The sequence below is a fragment of the Monodelphis domestica genome, chromosome 2 (genome assembly GCF_027887165.1).
Source record: "Monodelphis domestica isolate mMonDom1 chromosome 2, mMonDom1.pri, whole genome shotgun sequence".
NCBI lineage: Eukaryota > Metazoa > Chordata > Mammalia > Didelphimorphia > Didelphidae > Monodelphis > Monodelphis domestica.
Genome location: NC_077228.1, coordinates 425,777,444 through 425,802,281, shown reverse-complemented (window position 1 = coordinate 425,802,281; position 24,838 = coordinate 425,777,444). Strand labels below are relative to the sequence as shown.

The 24,838-nt window shown below is 35.5% G+C and overlaps 1 protein-coding gene across 5 annotated transcripts in view; it reads right to left on the bottom strand.

Moving 5' to 3' along the window:
- Positions 1-7,608: 7,608 nt before the first annotated feature.
- Positions 7,609-24,838, bottom strand: part of ADGB (androglobin) — a 297,945-nt gene continuing 280,715 nt past the window's right edge. For 4 of the 5 annotated variants that reach the window (XM_007484699.3, XM_016428941.2, XM_007484700.3 and 1 more), the window contains 3 exons: positions 20,812-20,938; positions 9,767-9,950; positions 7,609-7,933 (listed from right to left, as the gene is read on the bottom strand). In XM_007484699.3, the coding sequence (XP_007484761.1) occupies positions 7,748-7,933; positions 9,767-9,950; positions 20,812-20,938 (497 nt within the window). In that variant the 3' untranslated portion in view covers positions 7,609-7,747. Of the gene's footprint in view, positions 7,934-9,766; positions 9,951-20,811; positions 20,939-24,838 lie in introns of those variants that run through there. The other variant, XM_016428944.2, reaches the window with a different exon arrangement.

Below are 24,838 nucleotides of genomic sequence, written 5' to 3'. Positions count from 1 at the left end.
TTTGATATCCTCTCCTAGTTCTGACCTTTCTCCTTGTGCTATATCCTTTTAAACCAGTGGTTTACTTTTAGTCAACCCCCTACTCCCTTCCATTAATATGCTTCCCTTTCTGGCCCCTCCCTTTTGTTCCCTTCTTGTTATTTAGGGTTTGTTAAGTACCCTCTTCCCTCCCCTTCTCTCCCCTTTTTTATATTTTGAGCTCCCTTCCTTCTACCCCCCTCACATTCCCCTTCTTCCTTACCCTGTAGGGTAAGATAGACTTCCAGATCCCGATGGCTCTAGATACTCTTCCCTCTCAGATTTGATTTCACTGAGAGTAATATTTGAGTATCACCTATTAGCACTCTCTTCCTCTCCCTCTTATAAGAGTATCCTTCCCCTCCCCTTTCCATGTTATTTCTTTAAGTATCTCTTAAATCATCATCAATTTCCCCTCACCCTTTCCCCCAATATCATTTTATAGCCTTTAATGCCCCAATCTTTTCCTATAAATGATTCTTATATTTACTATAATAATGAAAACATTTTTGAGAGTTACAAATAACATTTTCCCCATACATTAATATATATAAGTTGATATAATTGTAACCCTTAAAGAAGAGTTTGAAGTAACACAAAAAAAACAACAAGAAAAACATTTTTCTCCTTTTCCCTCTCTTTCATATTTACCTTTTCATGTTTCTCTTGATGTTTGTGTTTGGATATCAAACTTTCCATTTAGTTCTGGTCTTTTACTTACAAATACTTGGAAATCTTCTATTTTGTTGAATACCCATACTTTCCACTGGAAGTATATAGTCAGTTTTGATGGATAGGTGATTCTTGGTTGAAGACCCAGTTCTCTTGCCTTTCTGAATATCGTGTTTCAGCCTTGTGGTCTTTTAGCATTGAAGCTGCTAGGTCTTGTGTGGTCCTGATTGGTGCTCCTTTGTATCTGAATCATTTCTTTTTGGCTTCTTGCAGGATTCTGTCCTTAGCTTGAAAGCTCTGGAATTTGGCAATTACATTTCTGGGAGTTGTTTTTGGGGGATTTAGTGTAGAGGGTGTTCTATGAACTCTTTCAATGTCAATTTTGCCCCCTTGTTTTAGAACTTCAGGGAAGTTTTCTTGGATGATCTCTTGTAGTATGGTGTCAAGGTTCCTGTTTATTTCTGGCTTTTCAGGTAGAGCAATGATTCTTAAATTGTCTCACCTTCCTCTGTTTTCCTGATCTGTCACCTTGTCAGTGAGATATTTTATGCTTTCTTCTATTGTATCAGTCTTTTGACTTTGCTTTGTTATTTCTTGCTGTTTGGCAAGATAATTGGTTTCAAGTTGCTCAATTCTGGTCCTTAAGGTCTGATTTTCTGCTTTAATCTTTTGGCATTCAGCTATTTCTTCATTTTTTCTTTGAACCATTTCCCATTTCTCTTTCCAGAGGGCTTCCTTCTTTTTGATGATAAGCTCCATTTGAGAGTCTTTCAGGGGTTGTGGACAATTTCTGTTTTTTTTTTTCTATTTTGACTTTGTTTGAGTTTTGTCCAGTATTTCCTCTGTAGACTGGGTTTTTCCTGGGTAAAAATTCTCGAGGATAATGGCTTTCTTTTTAGATTTTTTTGGAGGGATTTTGAGGCTCCTGTCACAATTAGCCATTTTTTCTGCATGCTTTCAGTTCCCTCTTTAGTTAGAAATCAGAGTCAGCTGGGCAGGTTCTTTGTGTATGAAATTAATGTGCAGAGGCAGGCTCTCAATTCTCCGCAGTCCTTTGAGGCTTTTCTCGGTGCCACCCTCCAGGTGGTGCTCAGGGTCTGCTCTTTCCAGCCCACCTGGTTTTCCAGTCTAGCTGCTTTTGGGGCTGGATCCCCTGAAGTCCTAGTCAATTCCCAAGTACCTAGAAATGCCCCTTGCTCATTCTGGAGGCACTCCTCGTTCACTCCCTGGCTCCAGAGGGGATGCTGGCTCTGGGCACCTGAGGTCTGTGCTCTCTCGTGTGTTGAGGTTTTCTGCCTAGCTGCCTTCAGGAGTGGGTCCCCTGCTGTCCTAGTCAGCTCCCAAGGATGTAGATGTGCCCACTACTCACTCCAGAGGCTCCCCTTGCTCTTTCGTCTTGGTGTGGACTGGCCCTAGCTCTGGGTTTGTAGGTGGGGGTGGGGGAGGGTGGATCAGCTCACATTTGGATGGAAGCCCTTTCACCCTCTTATAGACTGGTAAAGCCCCAATTCCATGCACCTTCAATGCTGCACCCCATTTTACAACTCCTTTGCTCCTCTGAAAATTATTCTTAAGATCTTTTGGGGTAGTCCTTGTCAGTGTGTTTTGGGAAGAGTATATAAGCCCTATTTATACTGCCACCATGCTTACCTGAAGTCGTGATTTTCATATTTTGAATTTTCTTTATTCTTTGATTTCTAATGATCCTTAATAAACCTCATAAAATATAATACTTTTATTACTAGAGATTAATTTCATTTTTACACAGGGAAGTAGAGAGAGTGAAATCCCCTCTCACCTCTGTTTTCCTAACTTTTACCCAGTCCATACACTTTTACACATCATGCTTTGTGGGCCAACTGTTGCCCTTCCTCCTTCACTGTGTCCACCAGGGGACATTCACCCTGCCTTACAGTCCCCTACCTTAATTGTTGGCTTTTCTACTGTCCACAGGGGGCATCAGAGCTTAGATTTTATCTTTGCAATTCAATTCCCCTAATTTCCTTAACACAATATCCCAATGGATCTTTCTGTTCTTCCCTCTCTGAGCCAATTCCAATGAGAGTAAAGTTTAAGTATTATCCAGCACCAGCCTTGTCTTGCCTCCACCATAAAAGTATCTCCTTGTGCCTCTTTATGTGATATAATTTACCCCATTTTACTTCTCTCTTCCCATTTCTCTAAATACACTCTTTTTCACCCCTAATTTTTTTTATTACATATCATCCTAAGCAGCTTACTATCACACCCTCTGCCTATGGATATGTCTAACTACTATGATAATAATGACAATGTTAAGTTCTAGATATTATCTCTCTACATAGAAATATAAACAATTTTACCTTTTTGACGCCTTTAAATTTTTTCTTTTTCTGATTTACCTTTTTATGCTTCTTTTGAATTTTGTATTTGGACTTCAAATTTTCTATAAGTCTGATCTTTTCTTCACAAAGGCTAGGAAATCTTCTATTTTATCAAATGACCATACTTTCTGCTGAAAGAAAATAGTCAATTTTGACAGATAGGTGATTCTTTGTTCTAAATCCGGTTCCATTGGCTTCTGGAATATCAGATTCCAAGCCTTTTAGTCTTATAATGTAAAAGCTGCCAGATTCTGTGTAATCCTGACTGGAGGTCCATTATATCTGAATTGTTTCTTTCTGGCTGATTGCAGTATTTTCTTCTTGGACTCGATGTTCTTGAACTTGGCTATAACATTCTGTGACAAGGAAATCACTTTTAAAAGACTGATATATATTAATTTAAGGTCGCCAAGGAATTCAGCTATGTAATTCCTAAATGAAAACTCAAGTCAGCCGTCAGCCTTTTATAGAGTTTAATTACAAACAGGAGGAAGAAAGGAATTAGAGATAGAGAGAGAGAGGGTGAGAGAAAGGGGAGAGAAGGGAATAGGGCTTAAATACCCCCTCTGTTTAGGCTGGGCCAAAAGGCCCAAGCCCTTAGATAGCTGAGGCAAAGGAAAGAGATCAGTCCCTATCACTCATGTGACCAAAATGGAGAAACAGTCTCAGGGGCCTCCACCTCCAGCTTTCTTCAGAGCAAGCTTCTCAGAGCACAACCTCTCAGAGCAAAACCTCTCCAACCACCCTCTCGTCCTCAGATCCCTCTATCTTTAAGGAAACCATCCAAGTTCCCTCCCCTCAGTTCTCACATCTACCAATCACTGTCCATCAATTTCCCTGTGCCAATGGAGGCTCTAGCTTAACCCAGGACCTCCCAGAGGTCTCTGGCTTCGCACATGTCTGTTGAAGGTCATATTTTCAAATAATTAAATCTTTGATCCTTTGCTACAGCCCTTCCTAAATCCTGTTAACCTGAGTAGGGTGGAGATTGGAATAATTAAATTTTGATCTATGCTGCAGCCCTTCCTCAATCCTGTTAGGACTGAGTAGGGTGGAGATTGATTCCAAGTATCTCCATTGTATCAATTCTAAAATGAATCATGACTCAAAGAAATTCCTGTTCTATGCTTAAGCATAGGTCAAAGTCCTTTCCATTGTTCAGCAAAAGGTTTCTGTCCTAAAGTAATCTTAAGAAGGGAGGAGGAGGAACCTCCCATGCCAATGGGGTTCACATTCCAATAGACTATCAGTAAGAAATTTTCCAAGTATGAAATTTCCCAATGGTGAAATTTCCAACATTTATAAGTCTAAGGAATTTTAAGGTTTACAATTCCTGGGAAATGTCATTTGGGGATTTATTGCAGGAGGTGATCTGTGGATTCATTCAATTCCTCTTGTTCAAGGATATCAAAGAAGTTTTGTGGAATGATTTCTTGTAATATGATGTCTAAGCTTTTATGTGGGGGGGGGTCATTGTTTTTAGGTAGTCCAATAATTTTAATATTGCCTCTCCTTGATCTGTTTTCAGTCAGTTTTTTTTCCATTGAGATATTTTATATTTTCTTCCATTTTGTCATTCCTTTGATTTTGTTTTATTGTTTCTTGATGTTTCATGAAGTCATTAGCTTCTACTAACCCAATTCTATTTTTTAAAGACTGATTTTCTCCATGACCTTTTGATCTTCCTTTTTCATTTGGTTCATTCTAATTTTCATAGCAGTCTTTTCATTGGATTTTTTTTGCTTCTTTTTCCAGTAGGTCAATTTTGTTTTTTAAGAAACTTTTCTTCATTGAATTTTTGTGCCTTTCTTCTCATTTGACCAATTCTACTTTTTAAGTAGTTTTCTTTTTTCCTTACATTCAATTCTTTTTTCCATTTTTCTTCAACCTATCTTATTTGGTTTTTTAAATTCCTTTTTGAATTCTTCTGGTGCTTGAGACCAATTTCCATTTTTCTTTGAAGTTTTGCATGTGATTGCTTGACTATCACCATCCCGTTGATTCTGTCCCCATAGAAATTTTCAAGAGTTAAGAGGATTGTTTTTTGTTTGTTTGTTTGTTTTTTCTGTTTGCTCATTTTCCCAGACTTTTTTTGTTTGTTGCCTAGGAATTCTGGAAGCTGTTGATTCTCTCTCCTCTCCTGCTAGCCTTTAGGCCTTGCAACTGTAAGCAATTTTTCCCTATGGCTACATCTTAATCTCAGCAGCACATGTTTGAAAGGGCCTAACAGTATGGACTTCTAAGTCTCACTAAGGACTGGTGCTAGGGCCTGGAATTTCAAAGGTTGGGTGTGAAGTACTCTTTTGTTGGTGTAGCCAGCGTCTTGGGATCCCAATGTTAGCCTATGTCAGTTGTAGCAACTGGTGAACTAGGTGGGGATGTGGTTGGCTAGCTTGCCTCTGTATGCAGTTTTGCTTCTGGTTACCCCTTATCCCATAAAAATCAATTCTTTCTGCCTACCATTCAAATTATATTCAGCAGGAGAGCCCCCTTACACCAATTCAATTTTTTAAAATAGATGTTAATTGTAGATTCTTGTTATTTTGAGGAGCTTTACAAAGATTGGCTTGGAAGGACTGTCAGAGCAGTTTCAGATTTCACTTCTACTAAGCTGCCATCTTGCCTTCGCCCCCTCATGCCAAGTTTCTAAGTTGTTTGGGGCTAAAAAATTACTTCACCTTATTTTATTGCAGTTTATGTTGCTCCAGATTTGGTAAAAAATCAGATGGGTCTTTGTACCTTCTCCACCATCCTGACTCCTTCATTCACAGTGAACATTTAAAAAATCTATTAATATACCTTTTAGCTAGTCTCTATTGAGAAAGATAGACAAGTGTTTACATAATTAAACTTAATGAATTTCCATGACAGAATGAATAGACTTTGAGATAAAAAAAAACTTACCTATGAAAATATACCTATGATACAACTGGTAAAACAGAGATTGTTATAAATGTTACATTTTAAAGACAACATATTGTGTGGTGTGATGCTGCCATCTGTGACAATATCCAAAAAGTGAAAAAACAGAAAATGTTCATCTTTAGGCTCCTAAGCATGTAAAACGCTTCAATATATTGCATATATATGTATACATATATATATATGTATACATATACACACACATACATAATTTAACTAAAATGAAGATGAGCAAAGACTGTATTAGGATTGATCAATTAATTTTAAGGTTATATATTGAAATTATTTTTTTTAGCATCACATGCTTTGAATGTGAAGAAACAGATACAGACCATTAAAATCTTTACCAGTATAGATATAGATATTGGGTATAGATAAATATATCTTTTCCAGAAACCAGATTTCCCCATTAACTTCTCATGTCATTTAAACTTTTGTGACATCATTTGCCATAGAGATGAAAAACTAAGCCAATGATAAAGAAATTCAATACCCCAGAACTGGATAGACAAAAAGGATGAATTCCTGATTCAATTATGAAGCTATTTTTCTTTAACTTGCCATAACTTTAGTCTCATGTGAATATTTTGGATTATTTTCTACATGTACTTATTTACATATATACTGACTGCCAATAGAAAGCATGATTTTTCAGGGTGGGGACTATTATTGCATATTTGTCTTAGCATCCCATTGCTTAGCTCAGTGCCTGACACATCTTGCACCCTTAGTAAATTCTTATTAATTAACTAATAGTGTTGAATATAAACCAGTAAATTTGTTTTTTGTAAATCTTATGTGACAAATGTAGATTTCTGAAAACCTGTTTTTTGTGAATATTTGTGCCAATGAAGATCTAGTAGTTAAATAATTTGGTCACATTTTTTGAGCTAGCAATAAGTGCATCAAAATAATCTCAAGCAGAAACATGATTTTTTAAAAAAATCCACAACAAAAAAACAGATTCAAGAAGAAATAATTTAGAAAATTAACTTTTTCATAGATTACTATGTTGGAATAAGATATAAGACTGCCATGGAATATTACTTTTCATTAGAAGGTTCCATTATTAAAGCAATACATTTGAGAGAGGGAAAAAGTAACTGGCTTGGAGAGAACTAAGAAATGTTATAATATGTAAACAGGTTTGAGCCTATTGAAATAATATGTCAGGACATTTTTAAGGTATCCACTATCAATAGATCAGAATCATGCTAATTCAAAATACTTAAAAAGGCAAGTTCTCATGTAAAGATACAAGCTCAAGTAACTGCTAGATGAAAAAGTCTGTGTATAGTCACTTAATGTCTGATAGCTGGAGAACTAGAAAAAAAATAGAGAGGGAGAAAAGTTTCCATTATTTTGAAATGAATTATGAATAATTTAATATCTTCTAGTGAAATGGGGATATTCTGACTTTTAAACATAGAAGTGAGTTCCTCATAATTGTGGAAAATATTCTTGTACCTTATTCTTACTGAAATTGTTTCTGAAAAGAAAGATATTTCAAACTGGGAGAGATAATTCCTTTATGATGTAAATACTTTTGAGGATAACTTAATTTAAATTAGAATATCACATACACATAAGGCTAAAATTAGAGGGAAAAACTAATTAAGACAAAAACTAGAAATGCTCTGACTTATGTAATGTTTATTAAAAAAACATACTTTCAAATGACCTATCATTTTATCTCATAAATATACTCAACATTCATTCATAAAAAAATAATTTTCCTTTTCTGAATAAGGGAAATGTTTAACGTCCCATGGTCACTTTTTTTTCCCGGGTTTTCCTTTTTTTTGCTGATTGTCAGGACTTTTCTTCTCCTGCTCTTGCTTAAGGGCTGCTTCTTGTGCTGCTAATGCCTCTAGTCGTTGGCGTTCCTCTTCTAGCAACTTCTCTCTGTAAGCTTCTCGAGGTTGGAAAACCACATCATGGGTGTCCTGTAGGGATGACTGTCCCACAAAACAAAGACAAAATCCACTGGTGAAGTTGGTATCACAAAACTATCTCATTCACTTTTTTTTGCTTATGATATGAATGATTCAAATCAGAAATGGAGTCTTGCTCAAATAGTACATGCTTTTATGGAGCAATAACTTCCTAACTCCTCTGAAAGGATGTTTTCCCTTTTAGTAACAGGTAATTGTTATGTAACTATTGTTTGCTTGTACTTCATGATTAAATATATGATTTCATTAGGGTAAAAGGTTCTCAGTGAAGAACTACCAGTTGAGATTAGACATCCCTGCTCCTCAATTGCTGCAATTTATAGTCTTAGTTGTAGGGAGCAATGAGAGCAATCCAAGTGGTCCTGCTAAAAGCCACCTGTCTATCCATTAAATCATACTATCTCACATAAGTTTAAATACACATCTTTGTAAGACTCCTAAGGCTACCTATGATTAAATTTCACTGTAAAACTGTGAAGAGAAGATAAAGTGTTAGAGTCAAGAAGACTCCATGAAACTTACTGACTCTGTTACCTTGGACAAGTCACTTGACTTTATTGAGCCTCAGTTTTATCATCTGTAAAATGAAGATAATTATGGTACCTACCTTATAAATAGTTGAAATGATCAAGTGAAATTTTTATATACACTATAATCTGGTACTGCTAGAACTCCTTTTTCATTTTTTTTTCATTAATTCCTTTGATATCCTTGAACTTTTGCTTTTCCAAATGAATTTTGTTATTATTTTTTCTAGTTCAATAAAATAATTTTTGGTCATTTAATTGGGATTGGATTAAATAAATAGAATAGTTAAAGTAGGACTATAATTTTAATGATACTGGTTCTTAGAAACAATGAATGTTTCTCCAATTACTTAAATCTGATTCTATTTGTATAAAAGTGTTTTATCATTATGTCCATGTAGTTTCTGGGTTTGTTTTGGCAGATATACTCCTAGGTATCTTATTATATCTGTGATTATTTTAATGGATTATCCCTTACTAGCTCTTCTTACCAGGATTTTGTTGGTGCTATACAGAAATGCTGATGATTACCTGTTGAAAATGCATGTGTCTTTGACATGGGTGACAAAGTATGGAAGGGCCATGGAGGTGAGAACAATGCCCTTCTGAATGATTAATATGCTATACTATTCCCCACTTTTCATAAAGCTAAAAGAAGTCAGTTATCATTAAGACTCTGATTCAATTATAGGTACTATCTCAAAACAAGGCATTAGGATATGATAACAAATACACAACGCATTTGCTCCAGGAATATGGCATTGAACAGGTGTGTCTTTTGACATTGGCCGAGTTTGTTGGGATAGTCATACTTCATGAATGAAGAATATTAAAATTATCAAAACATTTTATAGTCATCTTGGTGGCATAAAACACACAGATGAATTCAAGTGGTTTAAACATATGCCTCAAAGTTTATAACCTTTGATTCTAATTGAAAATGAGCATGTGATTTCCTTGTATGAAATGTCAGTGTTGTCTGAATATCTGAATAACAGCAATGACCAAGGGAGGGAAAATGAAAGTCAGGAGGTGGCATGTAGATCGTAGAAGTTACGTATGACATTTTTGGATAGCACAATGCCTCCAAGGTTAATTTGTTCTCACAATTAAAAAAATGTGGGGAACAGTACAAAAGATGTTTATCCCATGTGATGGTAAAGGATAGAATGTGATTCTAAAAAGCATCAGAGACAAATCTCCATTAACTTGCTAATTATATGGATGGATAATTTAATATATAAGGTGTTGTTTTTTTTAAAAATTTAAAAAATTGTTGAGTGACATATATCTTCATACTCTTACTTACGCGGATATCTCCATAGGTATCCAAAACTTTTGTCTTTAACTTCTTCCGTACTCCATCTTCAAACTCTCTTTTCTTAAGTACTTTTTCTCGATACTGACGAAACTGATGAACTTCCTCTGCTTTCTGCATTTCTCGTTGCTGGGCTAAAGCCTCACTGTATAACACAGGCTCATCTCGTGTTTGTCTTGGGAAGAACATCAAAAGAGATATTTAACTCAAATTGAAATTTGGCTTAGATCTATTTTCTTAAGGAATCCAGTGATTAAAAGATATAACTCTAGCTATGGTAAAACATCCCAAAGCTCTTCAGCCAATTTCCAAAACTACTTGAGCCTGAATTTCAAGAAGCAAATAAGACTAAGTCACAAGAAAAATGTCACTGCCATTTCATTATTGTTATTGTCATCTTTTGAGGGTAATTTGGTCTTTTTTTCTATCCATTGGTTTGTATAAGGTGACTATAAAATACATGGTTTGTTTCTAATAAAGATTTTCATTTATTTTTTTTAATGTGTGAAGACAAAATTGTTGATCACATTTAAAGATTTGTTATCAGTCTTCAAGAACTTGCAACCATTCTTCAAAATCATCTATATTGGATAAACTTTAAATAATCCTATATCTAATGAAACAAGCTGAGAAGACATAATGTGAATACTCTGTAGTTCTATTTGCTCCAGTCATCAAACTCAAAGTTTATTTGAGGATATCAAAATATCAACTTTGCTCAACAAGCATTTATTAATAGTCCACAATGTGAAAGATGCTTTGCTAAGGGTTAAGAAAGCTAGAAGAAAAATGAAATGGTGTATACCTTTAGAGAGTTTCCATGTCACTGGGGGATACAAAACAGATAGAGATAACTCAAAAATAAAAATTTAAGTTGAGAAAGGAGAGAAGACTTAAAGACTGGGGACATAAGAAGTGATGCCTGAATGATCTCAAAAGGAAACTGGAGATTCTAAGACATAGAAGAGGAGTACCTCCCAGCCTATGAAATCAACAATATGAAATGCTGAATCTGACAAATAGTGAGTAGGCCAGTTTGGCTGGATTGTGAGAACATACAAGGGAGTGTGAAATGGAATTTTTATTGCCTTTGTCTATTTTAAGGTAATCGATCAAGAACTTAAAGTACTCCTACTTAACACTAAGTCACTAATGAAGAAAGTTCACCCCCTAACAGCCCACAAGCACTGCAAACTGAAAGGCTGTGGTTGACTCTGAGATGTGAAGAGGAGAGCTGATGGGTGGAGAAAACTGTATAGAAGCGGGAGCCTGAGAGAGATTCTTGCTTCTTCATGCTCGGGGATTCTTCAGTTTATTCATTGCTTGGCAGATACTTGGCTCTTCATTCTTGGTGGCCTTTAGCCTTGGGATTGTGAGCTCTGCTGGGATTCTTGGGGGTCTTGGCCTTGTGTGCGCTGAAGGTTCTTGGTGTTTTTTTTTTTTCAGCATCTTTGGCTCTTCGGATTTTGGATTCCTGACCTGGACTTTGGATTCTGGTGAGATTCTAATTTCAATTCACATTTGCAGTCTGGGGGCTCTAGGATTAGGATTCACAGGATTTTTAGCTAGGTAATATTTTCTACCTCCTTCCTATAATTTCCCACTTTAATATCTCTACCTTGCTGTAAATAAAGCTACTAACAGTCTATTGGCAGCATACTGAAGGGTCTAGAGGTTATACATTTGTGTTTTGTTGGAAGGAATGAGGGGTGTTTAGCCTTGAAAAGACTTAGGAGACACATGATAGCCACCTTCAAAGATCAAGCATGCCTACTGCATCGATTAACAAATGACTACTTTAAAAAGTTTTAAAATAATTTTACTATTACCCATTATGATTTTTGCTATGTGTATAGATATACTTTTAAGTATAATTATGTATATATTTTATAATTTTACTTTGAAATATTTTTCATCTGCTATCTTCAGTTTAGTGTCTTTAGTATACATACATATAAATATGTAGCTTGGTTTTTCAAGGTATTTTAAAATGAATGAAACATCAGATGTGTTCTGTTTAAGCAAGTGGTAAGAGTAGAAAAAATGAGGGGAATGTAGGGGCAAATATATATTTGAAGTGATAACTTCCTAATGATTAGAGCTACTAGGAAGACTTGAGTTCATATCTGACTCAGATATTTAGATGAGTGACACTGGGAAAATCACTTAACCTCTCTTCTCAGTTTTCTCAACTATAAAATGGGGATAAAAATAACACCTATTTAACAGGATTGTTGTAATGGTCAAATGAGATATTTGTAAAATATTTAGCATAAGACTGAGCACACAGTAGGTCTTTAATAAATGCTTTCCCCCTTCACTTCCTAAAAGTTAAATAAACTGCCTTTACAAATAGTAAATTCTACCTCTTTGTAGGCCTTTTATCAAAAGCTGGGTGACCATTTGTCAGGAAAGGAGAATGACCTTTGTACTACATATATTAAGAAAATGGCTAATAGTAAGCCAATACCTGAAAATAGTAATCAGATAGTAAGAGTGCCCCTGAGTTACTCTTGATGATATCAAGTCAACTATAAATGGGAGGGGTACCACAAGACTGAAGAAGAATAAATGTGGTGTTAATCCAAAAAAAAGGGGTTTATGGAAAGGAAAGAATCGATGAACCATAAACCAGTGAGCTTGGGTTCAATCGCTAGAAATCAAATTTACCATAACATATATGGTTGATGATTATTTTTGAAAGGGAAAGTGATTATTCAAGAGCTATCATGGCTTAATCTAGAATAGGTCATTCTAGAATAACATCACTTCATTTTAAACAAGGTGACTAAACTAGTAGATGAGAAGAAGCTTATTTATAAAATTTACCTGAATTTAAGAAAAAAAAATCGATAAGTATTTTAAATTATGGGAAATGTGAGATAGATGGACAATTTTAAATTATATGATAATTATATAAATTCAGAACTAGTTGGGTGGGTCCATTCAAAAAGTAGTCACTAATGGTGCCATAGTTACCTGTTTTAGGATGGAGTACCCCCAAGAACTTGTGTTTGGTCTTGTACTATTTAATTTTTCTTAATCAGTAATTTGGATGAAGGCACACAATCACAGGGTTATAGGATTTAGAGCTGGAAGGGCCACAGACATCTTTAAGTCATTTATAGATGAGTAAATTAAGGCCTAATGAATTTTCATGGCTTGCCTAGGGTCATGTGGTTTAATAAGAGTCTGATTCAAGATTCAAACTTGGCTCTTTCTGACTCTACATTCAGCATTCTATTTTACCACATTGCCTCTTATATATGACATTATTTGATGTCAAATTTACAGATTAGATGGATTAGATGAGGAGAGAATAGGTAACATACAAGATTGAAACATCAAAATCCAAAAAGAAAGTGGCAGAACAGAAAAATGAGCTAAAACGAACAAGACTAAATTTAATAGAGATAAATGGAAAGACTTATCTGGGTACAAAAAAGAAATGTATACACAAGTGAAAGATGGAAGAGAAATTATTAGAAAACAATTTGTCTGAAAAAAAATCCAAGCCTTTTAGTGGTGTTCAAACTTAATATGCATTAACAATGTGATGTAGCAGCCAAAAAAGGAAACATGATCTTGGGCTGAAGGAAGAAGAGCAAAAGACTTCAGGAATAAGGAAGTCAAAATCTCATGATACCTCACTGCTTTCAGCACTGGACAAAATAGTTTAAGAGGGATATTGATAGGTTAAAAGGTATACTTAAGGCAGCCACAAAAGTTAAGTCTTTATTCTAGAGATAGGGTGGTGGAATTGGGGCCAGGGTCAGGGGAGGAGTAGTATTTTGCCTAGAGAAGAAAAGCCTCATCTTCATGTACATGAAGGCTCTCAAAGAAAAATTAGGTCTGAATTATTTGGGCCCAAGAGTAATGAGTGAAAGTTTCTAAGTAAAAAATTTAGACTTGATGTCAAAGAAACAAAATTTCCCAACAGAGGTGTCTAAAAAGAGAAAGGATTTTTTAGAGAAGTTATCGGTTCTTCCTCCTTGCTCTCTTTAATATCAATCCTAGAGTAGATTACTATTTTCCATATGAGTAATAATGAGGTTTGGGGGTAAGGGATAGGTTTGGGTTGGATGATTGCTCAGGTTCCCTTGAACTTTCAAATTCTATGATTCTTCTATATGCTCTAAGAGGGTCTTTCTGATTACATATAGATTGGACTAAATGACCCTTCCAATCCTAAGACTTTATAAAGAATATCTAAAGTGCTACAAATAATTAGTTCTGTTTTGGGTATGTAAAGTTTAATATTTCAATGGAGTATAGAGATGGATGTCTGATAGGCAGTTGAAATATGGAGTAAAGTAAGAAAAATTAGGACTAGATATATAAGATTTTGTAGTTTTTGTGCACATAAGACTATTGAACTCATGGTATCTTATGGGCTCACTAAGATATGAACAAGGAAGGATAAAGCATCAAGAAACTCATAATTTGGATCAAGTACAACTTTCTGATAAATCTTCACTGAAATAAAATGCCAGCTCATATATAGCTCATAATTCACACGTCTGATTCATATTATAAAAATGTAATGGGCATTTATTTCTATTCATCACTGCTACAAGAAAGAATATTATTGGCAATATAATTTCAGTGTCAAGAATGCAATTTCCAGGGACTTCCGGTTAAGATGGCGGCTTAGAGAAAGCTAAAGCTCAGATCTCCTGAAAACCCTTCCCGACCAATCTCAAACGATAAGCTCCTAAGGCGCCGAAATTCAAAACGATCAACAGCACAGACCCTGGGAACCCTCCTCCTGGACCTGGACCCGGATCAAAAGGTACGGCTCCCCTTAAAAGCCAGAACCCGAGATCACTCGGACCTCAGGGGTAGGAGCGCAGAGTCCAAGGCTCCCGGAAGCCGCAGCCCGGCCGGGCTCAGAGAGCAGAACCCTCAGGGCCTTCTACAGTCCCGGTGAAAGTTACTGCCTGGGGCTTCCTCTGCAGAGAGCTGGTCGAAACAACAGCAACCCTCAGGGCGGGCAAGACAGCCTCACGGGCTGGATCCTGCTATCCAAGTCTCAGTGAAAGTCCTTGCCCTAGAGCTTGGGCTAGCTGCAGCCCATCCCCCCGCAGGCTGACGAAACAGCCTCACGGCCAGCGATTCTGAAGGCAACTTCCGGAAAGCGAGCCAGGGGGAGAGTGTGGCCTCGTGGTCCCACCCTTCCATTCCAGTTCCAGTGAGGCATATTCAGTTTAACCCAGGGAAAGCTCATAGAACCATCTGCCCACGACTAAAGCCTCTGAACACTAGACAGAGACAAGAAAAACTAATCCTCCACACTCAGAAATGGCAAACTCCACAGAACCACAGAAGCCCCAAAATACCAAGAAAAATAAGAAGAAAGGGGCGACTTTGGACACATTCTATGGAGCCAAAATACAAAATACAGAGCAGACAGAAGATAATATAAAAGAAAATGCTCCAAAACCTTCCAAAGGAAATGGAAACTCTCCACAAACCTATGAAGAATTTGAATCAGAAATGACCAAAAAGATGGAAGCCTTCTGGGAGGAAAAGTTGGAAATAATGCAAAAGAAATTCACGCATCTACAAAACCAGTTTGACCAAACTGTAAAAGAATACCAGGCTTTAAAGGCCAGAATCAGGCAGCTGGAAGACAACGATCGTGTAAAAGAGCAAGAATCAATAAAGCAAAGCCAAAATACCAAGAAATTAGAAGAGAACATAAAATATCTCACCGACAAGGTGATAGATCTGGAAAATAGGGGGAGAAGGGATAATTTAAGAATAATTGGACTCCCAGAAAAGCCAGAAATAAACACCAAACTGGACATGGTGATACAAGATATAATCAAAGAAAATTGCCCAGAGATTCTAGAACAAAGGGGCAATACAGCCACTGACAGAGCTCACAGAACGCCTTCTACACTAAACCCCCAAAAGACAACTCCCAGGAATGTAATTGCCAAATTCCAAAGCTATCAAACAAAAGAAAAAATCCTACAGGAAGCCAGAAAAAGACAATTTAGATATAAAGGAATGCCAATCAGGGTCACCCAAGACCTTGCAAGTTCTACTCTGAATGATCGTAAGGCATGGAACATGATCTTCAGAAAGGCAAGAGAGCTGGGTCTCCAACCAAGAATCAGCTACCCAGCAAAACTGACTATATACTTCCAAGGGAAAGTATGGGCATTCAACAAAATAGAAGACTTCCAACTTTTTGCAAAGAAAAGACCAGAGCTCTGTGGAAAGTTTGATACCGAAAATCAAAGAGCAAGGAATACCTGAAAAGGTAAATATTAAGGAAAGGGGAAAATGTTATCTTCTTCTTTTACTCAAACTCTCTTCTATAAGGACTACATTTATATCAACCTATGTATACTAACATGTGGGGAAAATGTAATGTATAAATAGGGGGTAAAGAAAGACCAAATAGAATAATCATTCTCACACAAAGATTCACATGGGAAGGGGAGGGGAAGAAAACTCCTATAAGAAGGAGAGGAAGAGAGGGGGGGGGTTACTTAAACCTCAATCTCAGGGAAATCAGCTCTGAGAGGGAAAAACATCCAGATCCATTGGGATCTTGAATTCTATCTTACCCAACAAGGGTAAGGAGAAGGGAAAACCAAGGGGGGGAGGGGGAGAGGGAGAACAAAAAGGGAGGGAAAGAGAGGGGGGAGGGGGAGGGAACAAAAAGGGAGGGACTAAAAAGGGAAACATCAAGGGAGGGGACAAGGGGGACTGTTTCAAAGTAAATCACTGGACTAAAAGGTAGAGCCGAAGAAGAAAAGGTTAGAATTAGGGAAGGCAATCAAAATGCCAGGGAGTCCACAAATGACAATCATAACTTTGAACGTGAATGGGATGAACTCACTCATAAAACGTAGACGAATAGCAGAATGGATTAGAATCCAAAACCCTACCATATGTTGTCTTCAAGAAACACACATGAGGCGGGTTGACACCCACAAGGTCAGAATTAAAGGATGGAGTAAGACCTTCTGGGCTTCAACTGATAGAAAGAAGGCAGGAGTGGTAATCATGATATCTGATAAAGCCAATGCAAAAATAGACCTGATCAAAAGGGATAGGGAAGGTAACTATATTTTGTTAAAAGGGACTATAGACAATGAGGAAATATCATTAATCAATATGTATGCACCAAATAATATAGCACCCAAATTTCTAATGGAGAAACTAGGAGAACTGAAGGAAGAAATAGACAATAAAACCATACTAGTGGGAGACTTAAACCAACCATTATCAAATTTAGATAAATCAAATCAAAAAATAAATAAGAAAGAGGTAAAAGAAGTGAATGAAATCTTAGAAAAATTAGAATTAATAGACATATGGAGAAAATAAATAGGGATAAAAAGGAATACACCTTCTTCTCAGCACCACATGGCACATTCACAAAAATTGACCATACATTAGGTCACAGAAACATAGCACACAAATGCAGAAAAGCAGAAATAATGAATGCAGCCTTCTCAGATCACAAGGCAATAAAAATAATGATTAGTAATGGTACATGGAAAACCAAATCTAAAACCAATTGGAAATTAAACAATATGATACTCCAAAACCGTTTAGTTAAAGAAGAAATCATAGAAACAATTAATAATTTCATCAAGGAAAATGACAATGGCGAAACATCCTTTCAAACCTTTTGGGATGCAGCCAAAGTGGTAATCAGAGGGAAATTCATATCCCTGAATGCTTATATTAACAAACAAGGGAGAGCAGAGATCAATCAATTGGAAATGCAAATGAAAAAACTGGAAAGCGATCAAATTAAAAACCCCCAGCAGAAAACCAAATTAGAAATCCTAAAAATTAAGGGAGAAATTAATAAAATCGAAAGTGATAGAACTATTGATTTAATAAATGAGACAAGAAGCTGGTACTTTGAAAAAACAAACAAAATAGACAAGGTACTGGTCAATCTAGTTAAAAAAAGGAAGGAAGAAAAGCAAATTCACAGTATTAAAGATGAAAAGGGGGACAGCACCTCCAATGAGGAGGAAATTAAGGCAATCATTAGAAATTACTTTGCCCAATTATATGGCAATAAATACACCAATTTAGGAGAAATGGATGAATATATACAAAAATACAAACTGCCTAGACTAACAGAAGAGGAAATAAAATTCCTAAATAATCCCATATCAGAAATTGAAATCCAACAAGCCATCAAAGAACTTCCTAAGAAAAAGTCCCCAGGGCCTGATGGATTCACCTGTGAATTCTATCAAACATTCAGAGAACAGTTAATCCCAATACTATACAAACTATTTGACATAATAAGCAAAGAGGGAGTTCTACCAAACTCCTTTTACGACACAAACATGGTACTGATTCCAAAACCAGGCAGGTCAAAAACAGAGAAAGAAAACTATAGGCCAATCTCCCTAATGAATATAGATGCAAAAATCTTAAATAGGATACTAGCAAAAAGACTCCAGCAATTGATCAGAAGGATCATTCACCATGATCAAGTAGGATTCATACCAGGGATGCAGGGCTGGTTCAACATTAGGAAAACCATCCACATAATTGACCACATCAACAAGCAAAGTAGCAAGAACCACATGATTATCTCAATAGATGCAGAAAAAGCCTTTGATAAAATACAACACCCATTCCTATTAAAAACACTAGAAAGCATAGGAATAGAAGGGTCATTCCTAAAAATAATAAACAGTATATATCTAAAACCATCAGCTAATATCATCTGCAATGGGGATAAACTAGATGCATTCCCAATAAGATCAGGAGTGAAACAAGGATGCCCATTATCACCTCTACTATTTGACATTGTACTAGAAACACTAGCAGTAGCAATTGGAGAAGATAAAGGAATTGAAGGCATCAAAATAGGCAAGGAGGAGACCAAGTTATCGCTCTTTGCGGATGACATGATGGTCTACTTAAAGAATCCTAGAGATTCAACCAAAAAGCTAATTGAAATAATCAACAACTTTAGCAAAGTTGCAGGATACAAAATAAACCCACATAAATCATCAGCTTTTCTATATATCTCCAACACAGCTCAGCAGCAAGAACTAGAAAGAGAAATCCCATTCAAAATCACCTTAGACAAAATAAAATACCTAGGAATCTACCTCCCAAGACAAACACAGGAACTATATGAACACAACTACAAAACACTCGCCACACAACTAAAACTAGACTTGAACAAATGGAAAAACATTAACTGCTCATGGATAGGACGAGCCAATATAATAAAAATGACCATCCTACCCAAACTTATTTATCTATTTAGTGCCATACCCATTGAACTACCAAAATACTTCTTCACTGATTTAGAAAAAACCATAACAAAGTTCATTTGGAAGAACAAAAGATCAAGGATATCCAGGGAAATAATGAAAAAAAACACATATGATGGGGGCCTTGCAGTCCCTGACCTAAAACTATATTACAAAGCAGCAGTCATCAAAATAATTTGGTACTGGCTAAGAAACAGAAAGGAAGATCAGTGGAATAGACTGGGGGAAAGCGACCTCAGCAAGACAGTATACGATAAACCCAAAGATCCCAGCTTTTGGGACAATAATCCACTATTCGATAAAAACTGCTGGGAAAATTGGAAGACAGTGTGGGAGAGACTAGGAATAGATCAACACCTCACACCCTACACCAAGATAAATTCAAAATGGGTGAGTGACTTAAACATAAAGAAGGAAACCATAAGTAAATTGGGTAAACACAGAATAGTATACATGTCAGACCTTTGGGAGGGGAAAGGCTTTAAAACCAAGCAAGATATAGAAAGAATCACAAAATGTAAAATAAATAATTTTGACTACATCAAACTGAAAAGCTTTTGTACAAACAAAACCAATATAACTAAAATCAGAAGGGAAACAACAAATTGGGAAAAAATCTTCATAGAAACCTCTGACAAAGGTTTAATTACTCATATTTATAAAGAGCTAAATCAATTGTACACAAAATCAAGCCATTCTCCAATTGATAAATGGGCAAGGGAAATGGATAGGCAGTTCTCAGATAAAGAAATCAAAACTATTAACAAGCACATGAAGAAGTGTTCTACATCTCTTATAATCAGAGAGATGCAAATCAAAACAACTCTGAGGTATCACCTCACACCTAGCAGATTGGCTAACATAACAGCAAAGGAAAGTAATGAATGCTGGAGGGGATGTGGCAAAATAGGGACATTAATTCATTGCTGGTGGAGCTGTGAACTGATCCAACCATTCTGGAGGGCAATTTGGAACTATGCCCAAAGGGTGCTAAAAGAATATCTACCCTTTGACCCAGCCATAGTACTGCTGGGTCTGTACCCCAAAGAGATAATGGACACAAAGACTTGTACAAAAATATTCATAGCTGCGCTCCTTGTGGTGGCCCAAAACTGGAAAATGAGGGGATGCCCATCAATTGGGGAATGGCTGAACAAACTGTGGTATATGTTGGTGATGGAGTACTATTGTGCTAAAAGGAATAATAAAGTGGAGGAATTCCATGGAGACTGGAACAACCTCCAGGAAGTGATGCAGAGCGAGAGGAGCAGAACCAGGAGAACATTGTACACAGAGACAAACACACTGTGGTATCATCGAACGTAATGGACTTCTCCATTAGTGGTGGTGTAATGTCCCTGAACAACTTGCAGGGACCCAGGAGAAAAAAACACCATTCATAAGCAAAGGATAAACTATGGGAGTGGAAACACCGAGAAAAAGCAACTGCCTGAATAAAGAGGTTGAGGGGACATGACAGAGGATAGACTCTAAATGAACACTCTAATGCAAATACTATCAACAAAGCAATGGGTTCAAATCAAGAAAACATCTAATGCCCAGTGGACTTACGCGTCGGCTATGGGGGGTGGGGGGGGGAGGAAAAGAAAATGATCTATGTCTTTAACGAATAATGCTTGGAAATGATCAAATAAAATATATTAAAAAAAACAAAAAAAATGCAAATACATAAAAACAAAACAAAACAAAAAAAAAAGAATGCAATTTCCACACTTACTCATATTTACTGCAACTTACTGGATATACTGAGTAAGATCTAAAGGTATTAATTCTTTCTTAAAATCAAACTGAGCTGGCTCAGGAGTTGATACAGTTGCAGACTCAATATTAGAGACTGTTGTTGATTCCTTAGGACTCCTTAACTCTGTGATAAAAAGAAACACAGAATTATTTTTAACTTTAAAGGCTGTATTAATATTATTTGTTTTTATATCACCATCATTTCTAAATGTATGCTTCCGTCTCCTATATATTATTTCTTTTTACTTTTTAATAAGTTATTTTTCCTTTAGCATTGATTGGTTTTTCCTTTCTTGATATAGTTTTATCAAAATGAAAACTTTAGTTCTAGCCTCTGTTGCTGAACTCCGCATTTAAACAACAGACATGGAAAAAAAAAACACTCTTACTTTAGCTTAAACAATTTAATTAAGAAAACAAATACTTATTGAAATACCTAGCAAATGAAATTTTTTTATGTTTTTCAGTTGTGTCCTCAAAGGAACCACTAACTAAATTGGAAAAACACAGACTTCTGAGGCTGGGAGATGGACAAGTAAGTCAATTCATGCTAACAATTTTATATTTCATAGCTTCACACAGTACACGTAGGTCCATATTCAAGAAAAAAAGTCATTTGCTAAAAATAAGATGAGGAGACTGGGGTATATATCACATTCCCACATAGAAGAGGAAATATCTAAGTTTGCGGATACACTTCACAAAAAAAGGAAATCAAAAAGGAGGATATAAATTTAGGGAAATGATAATGCTAATCTCAAGCTATGAGTAAAAGGGCCTATATTTGGCTAAAATCCTTTGGTTTGGTAACAGATCCATTTCACCTATATCACAAGCTCTCTTATGAATTAAATTTTTTAGAAATGGAGGTACTCAGAATAAGGTCTAAGTGACAGGAAGGAAGCATGGATGGGATAAAAATACATAATAACATTATTTTTTGTACTACATAAAAGAGGAGGGTATGAACTCTCATAAGCCCATCCTTTCATGGGAGTCATAGGGAAAAATAGAGGAAATTTATTTACATAGAAAGACCATGAATGGGAGATAGGATTCCAGGGTCTTTTAGGATAAGAAGTTAAATTAATAGGCTCATAGATTTAGAAATGGAAGGAACAAAGGTTATCTAAACTTACTATTTCATTTTAAAGGTAAGAAAACAGGCATAGAGAAGCTGAAAGGTTCACTAAATGACATTATTTAGCATCACTTAGAATGGGGTGTCACAAATGAATGTTTTTAAAATTAAGAGACTAGAATTCTTTGCAATGTAGGGCTCAACTGCTTCTGGATCTTATTTACCAAATTAATCCCACTGATCTCTTTTTTATGATCTAAGCACAATCAGATCATTTTGATGGTTCCTTCTCTGTAATATCATTTGGGTTCTAATAATGTTTTGTCTCTTATATACCAGCAGTTTGTCTTTTTTACATTTTTGTCCTTGGGATTCTTAATTTTTTTCTTTCCAAAGGAATTTCATTATTATTTTTAGTAGTTCTTTAAAATAATAATTTATCTATTTGATTGATATAACAATTCCCCTTGGTATACAAAAAAGAAGTTCAGTAATAATTGGGCATTTCTACCTTGTCTCATCAATTATTATTATTCTATCCACCTCAAGAAATAATTGTCCTTTATTTGTTCCTAATTTGCCTATTTTTTTAAAGGGCCTAATCATTTTTATTGTTTTTCATTCTCCTCACTGATTTATTTTTTAGCTACAGGATTCCTAACATCATTCTCAAGAAAAAGTAAGGACAAAATCATAAGCTAATGATGTCATGAAACATTAAGAAACAATAAAACAAAATCAAAAGAATGACAAAATGGAAGAAAATATAAAATATCTCATTGGAAAAAATGACCTTGAAAACAGATCCAGGAGAGACAATTTAAAAATTATTGGACTACCTAAAAGCAATGATCCCTCCCCTCCACCCCCAAGAAAAACTTAGACATTATATTACAAGAACTCATCCCATAAAACTGCCTGGATATTCTTGAACAAGAGGGTAAAATAGGAATTGAATTAATCCACAGATCACCTCCTTCAATAAATCCATAAATGACAACTCCCAGGAATGTTATAGACAAGTTCAAGAACACCAAGTCCAAGGAGAAAATACCACAAGCAGCCAGAAAGAAACAATTCAGATATCATGAAGCTCCAGTCAGGATTACACAGAATCTGGCAGCTTCCACATTGAAAGACTATAAGGCTTGGAATCTGATATTCCAGAAGGCAATGGAATTGGATTTACAACAAAGAATCACTTATCTGTCAAAATTGACTATATTCTTTCAGGGGAAAGTATGGTAATTTAATAAAATAAAATATTTCCAAGCTTTTGTGAAGAAAAGACCAGACTTATAGAAAATTTGAAGTCCAAATACAAAATTCAAAAGAAGCATAAAAAGGTAAATAAGAAAGAAAAAAAAAATTAAGGGCTTCAAGAAGGTTAAATTGTTTATATTTCTATGTGGAGAGATGATATCTATAACTCTTAAATTGTCATTATTATCATAGTAGTTAGATATGTACATAGGTAGAGGGTGTGGTAGTAAGATGTTTAGGATATGTAAAAATTAGGAGTGAAAAAGAGGATTATATTAGGAGAAATGGAAAGAGAGAAGTAAAATGGGATAAATTATACCATATAAAGAGGCAAAAGGGGATACTTTTATGGTAGAGGGGAGATGAGGGTGGTGATGGGTAATACTTAAACCTTACTCTCATTGGAATTGGCTCAGAAAGGAAAGAATGGTCAGATTCATAGAATCCTATCTTACCATATAGAGATGTGGATGGGGATTAAGAAAGTATGTAATGGGGAGGAGAATATATAAGCGAGGGACAATACAGGGAATGATTAAAAGCAAAACACTTGTGTGGAGGGACAGAGTTAAAGAATAAAGTACAGGACTAAAAGGGGAAAACAATATGGAGGAGAATACACAAATGGTACTTATAACTGCATATGTAAATGGGATGAACTTATCCATAAAACTGGATAGCAGAGTTGAATTAAAAACTAGAATCCTACAATACACTGTTTACAAGAAACACATTTGAGACAGGTTGGCAAAAACAGAATAAAGGTAATGGGATAGAGCAGAATCAATTGGGTTTCAACTGGGACAATAAAAGCAGAAGTAGCAATCATAATCTCAAAACAAAAAAAAATAGATCTTATTAAAAGAGACAATGAAGGTAATTTAATCTTGAAAAAAGACAATATAGACAATGAAGAAATATCAGTACTTAATATATATGCACCAAATGGTATTGCATTGAGATTTTTAAATGAGAAACTAAAGGTGTTTAAGGAGGAAATATTCAGTAAAACTATACCATTTGGAAAACTCAGCATTACCCTATTAGAACTAGATAAATTAAGGAAAAAATAAATAAGAATGAAGTAAAGGAAGTGAATGAAATTTTAGAATAGTCAGATTTAATAGATAACAATAGAAAACTGAATAGGAATAAAAAGGAGCATATCTTCATTTCAGGAGCTCATGGCACATATATAAAGATTGACCTAGTACTAGGGCATAAAAACCTCATTACCAAGTGGATAAAAGCAGAAATAATAAATGCAACTTTTCCAGGTCATAATGCAATATATATATATATATATATATATATATATATATATATATATATATATATAATCAATAATGGTTCATGGAAAAGCAAATTAAAAATCATTAGGAAACTAATCTAATTCTTCAAAATGGGTGGGTCAAATAAAAATAATAGAAACAATCACTGGAAAACAACATATCAAAATTTATTGGATGCAGTCAAAGCAATACTCAAGAGAAAATTTATATCCCTGAATGCTAATATCCATAAAAAAAAAGAGAGAGAAAGCAAATCAATGAATTGAGCATACAACTAAAAAAAAAAACTAGAAAAAAATTCAAAATCCCCAGTTAAAGACTAACTTGGAAATCCTAAAAACCAAAGGAGAAAGAAATAAAACTGAAAATAAAATAACCACTTAAGTAA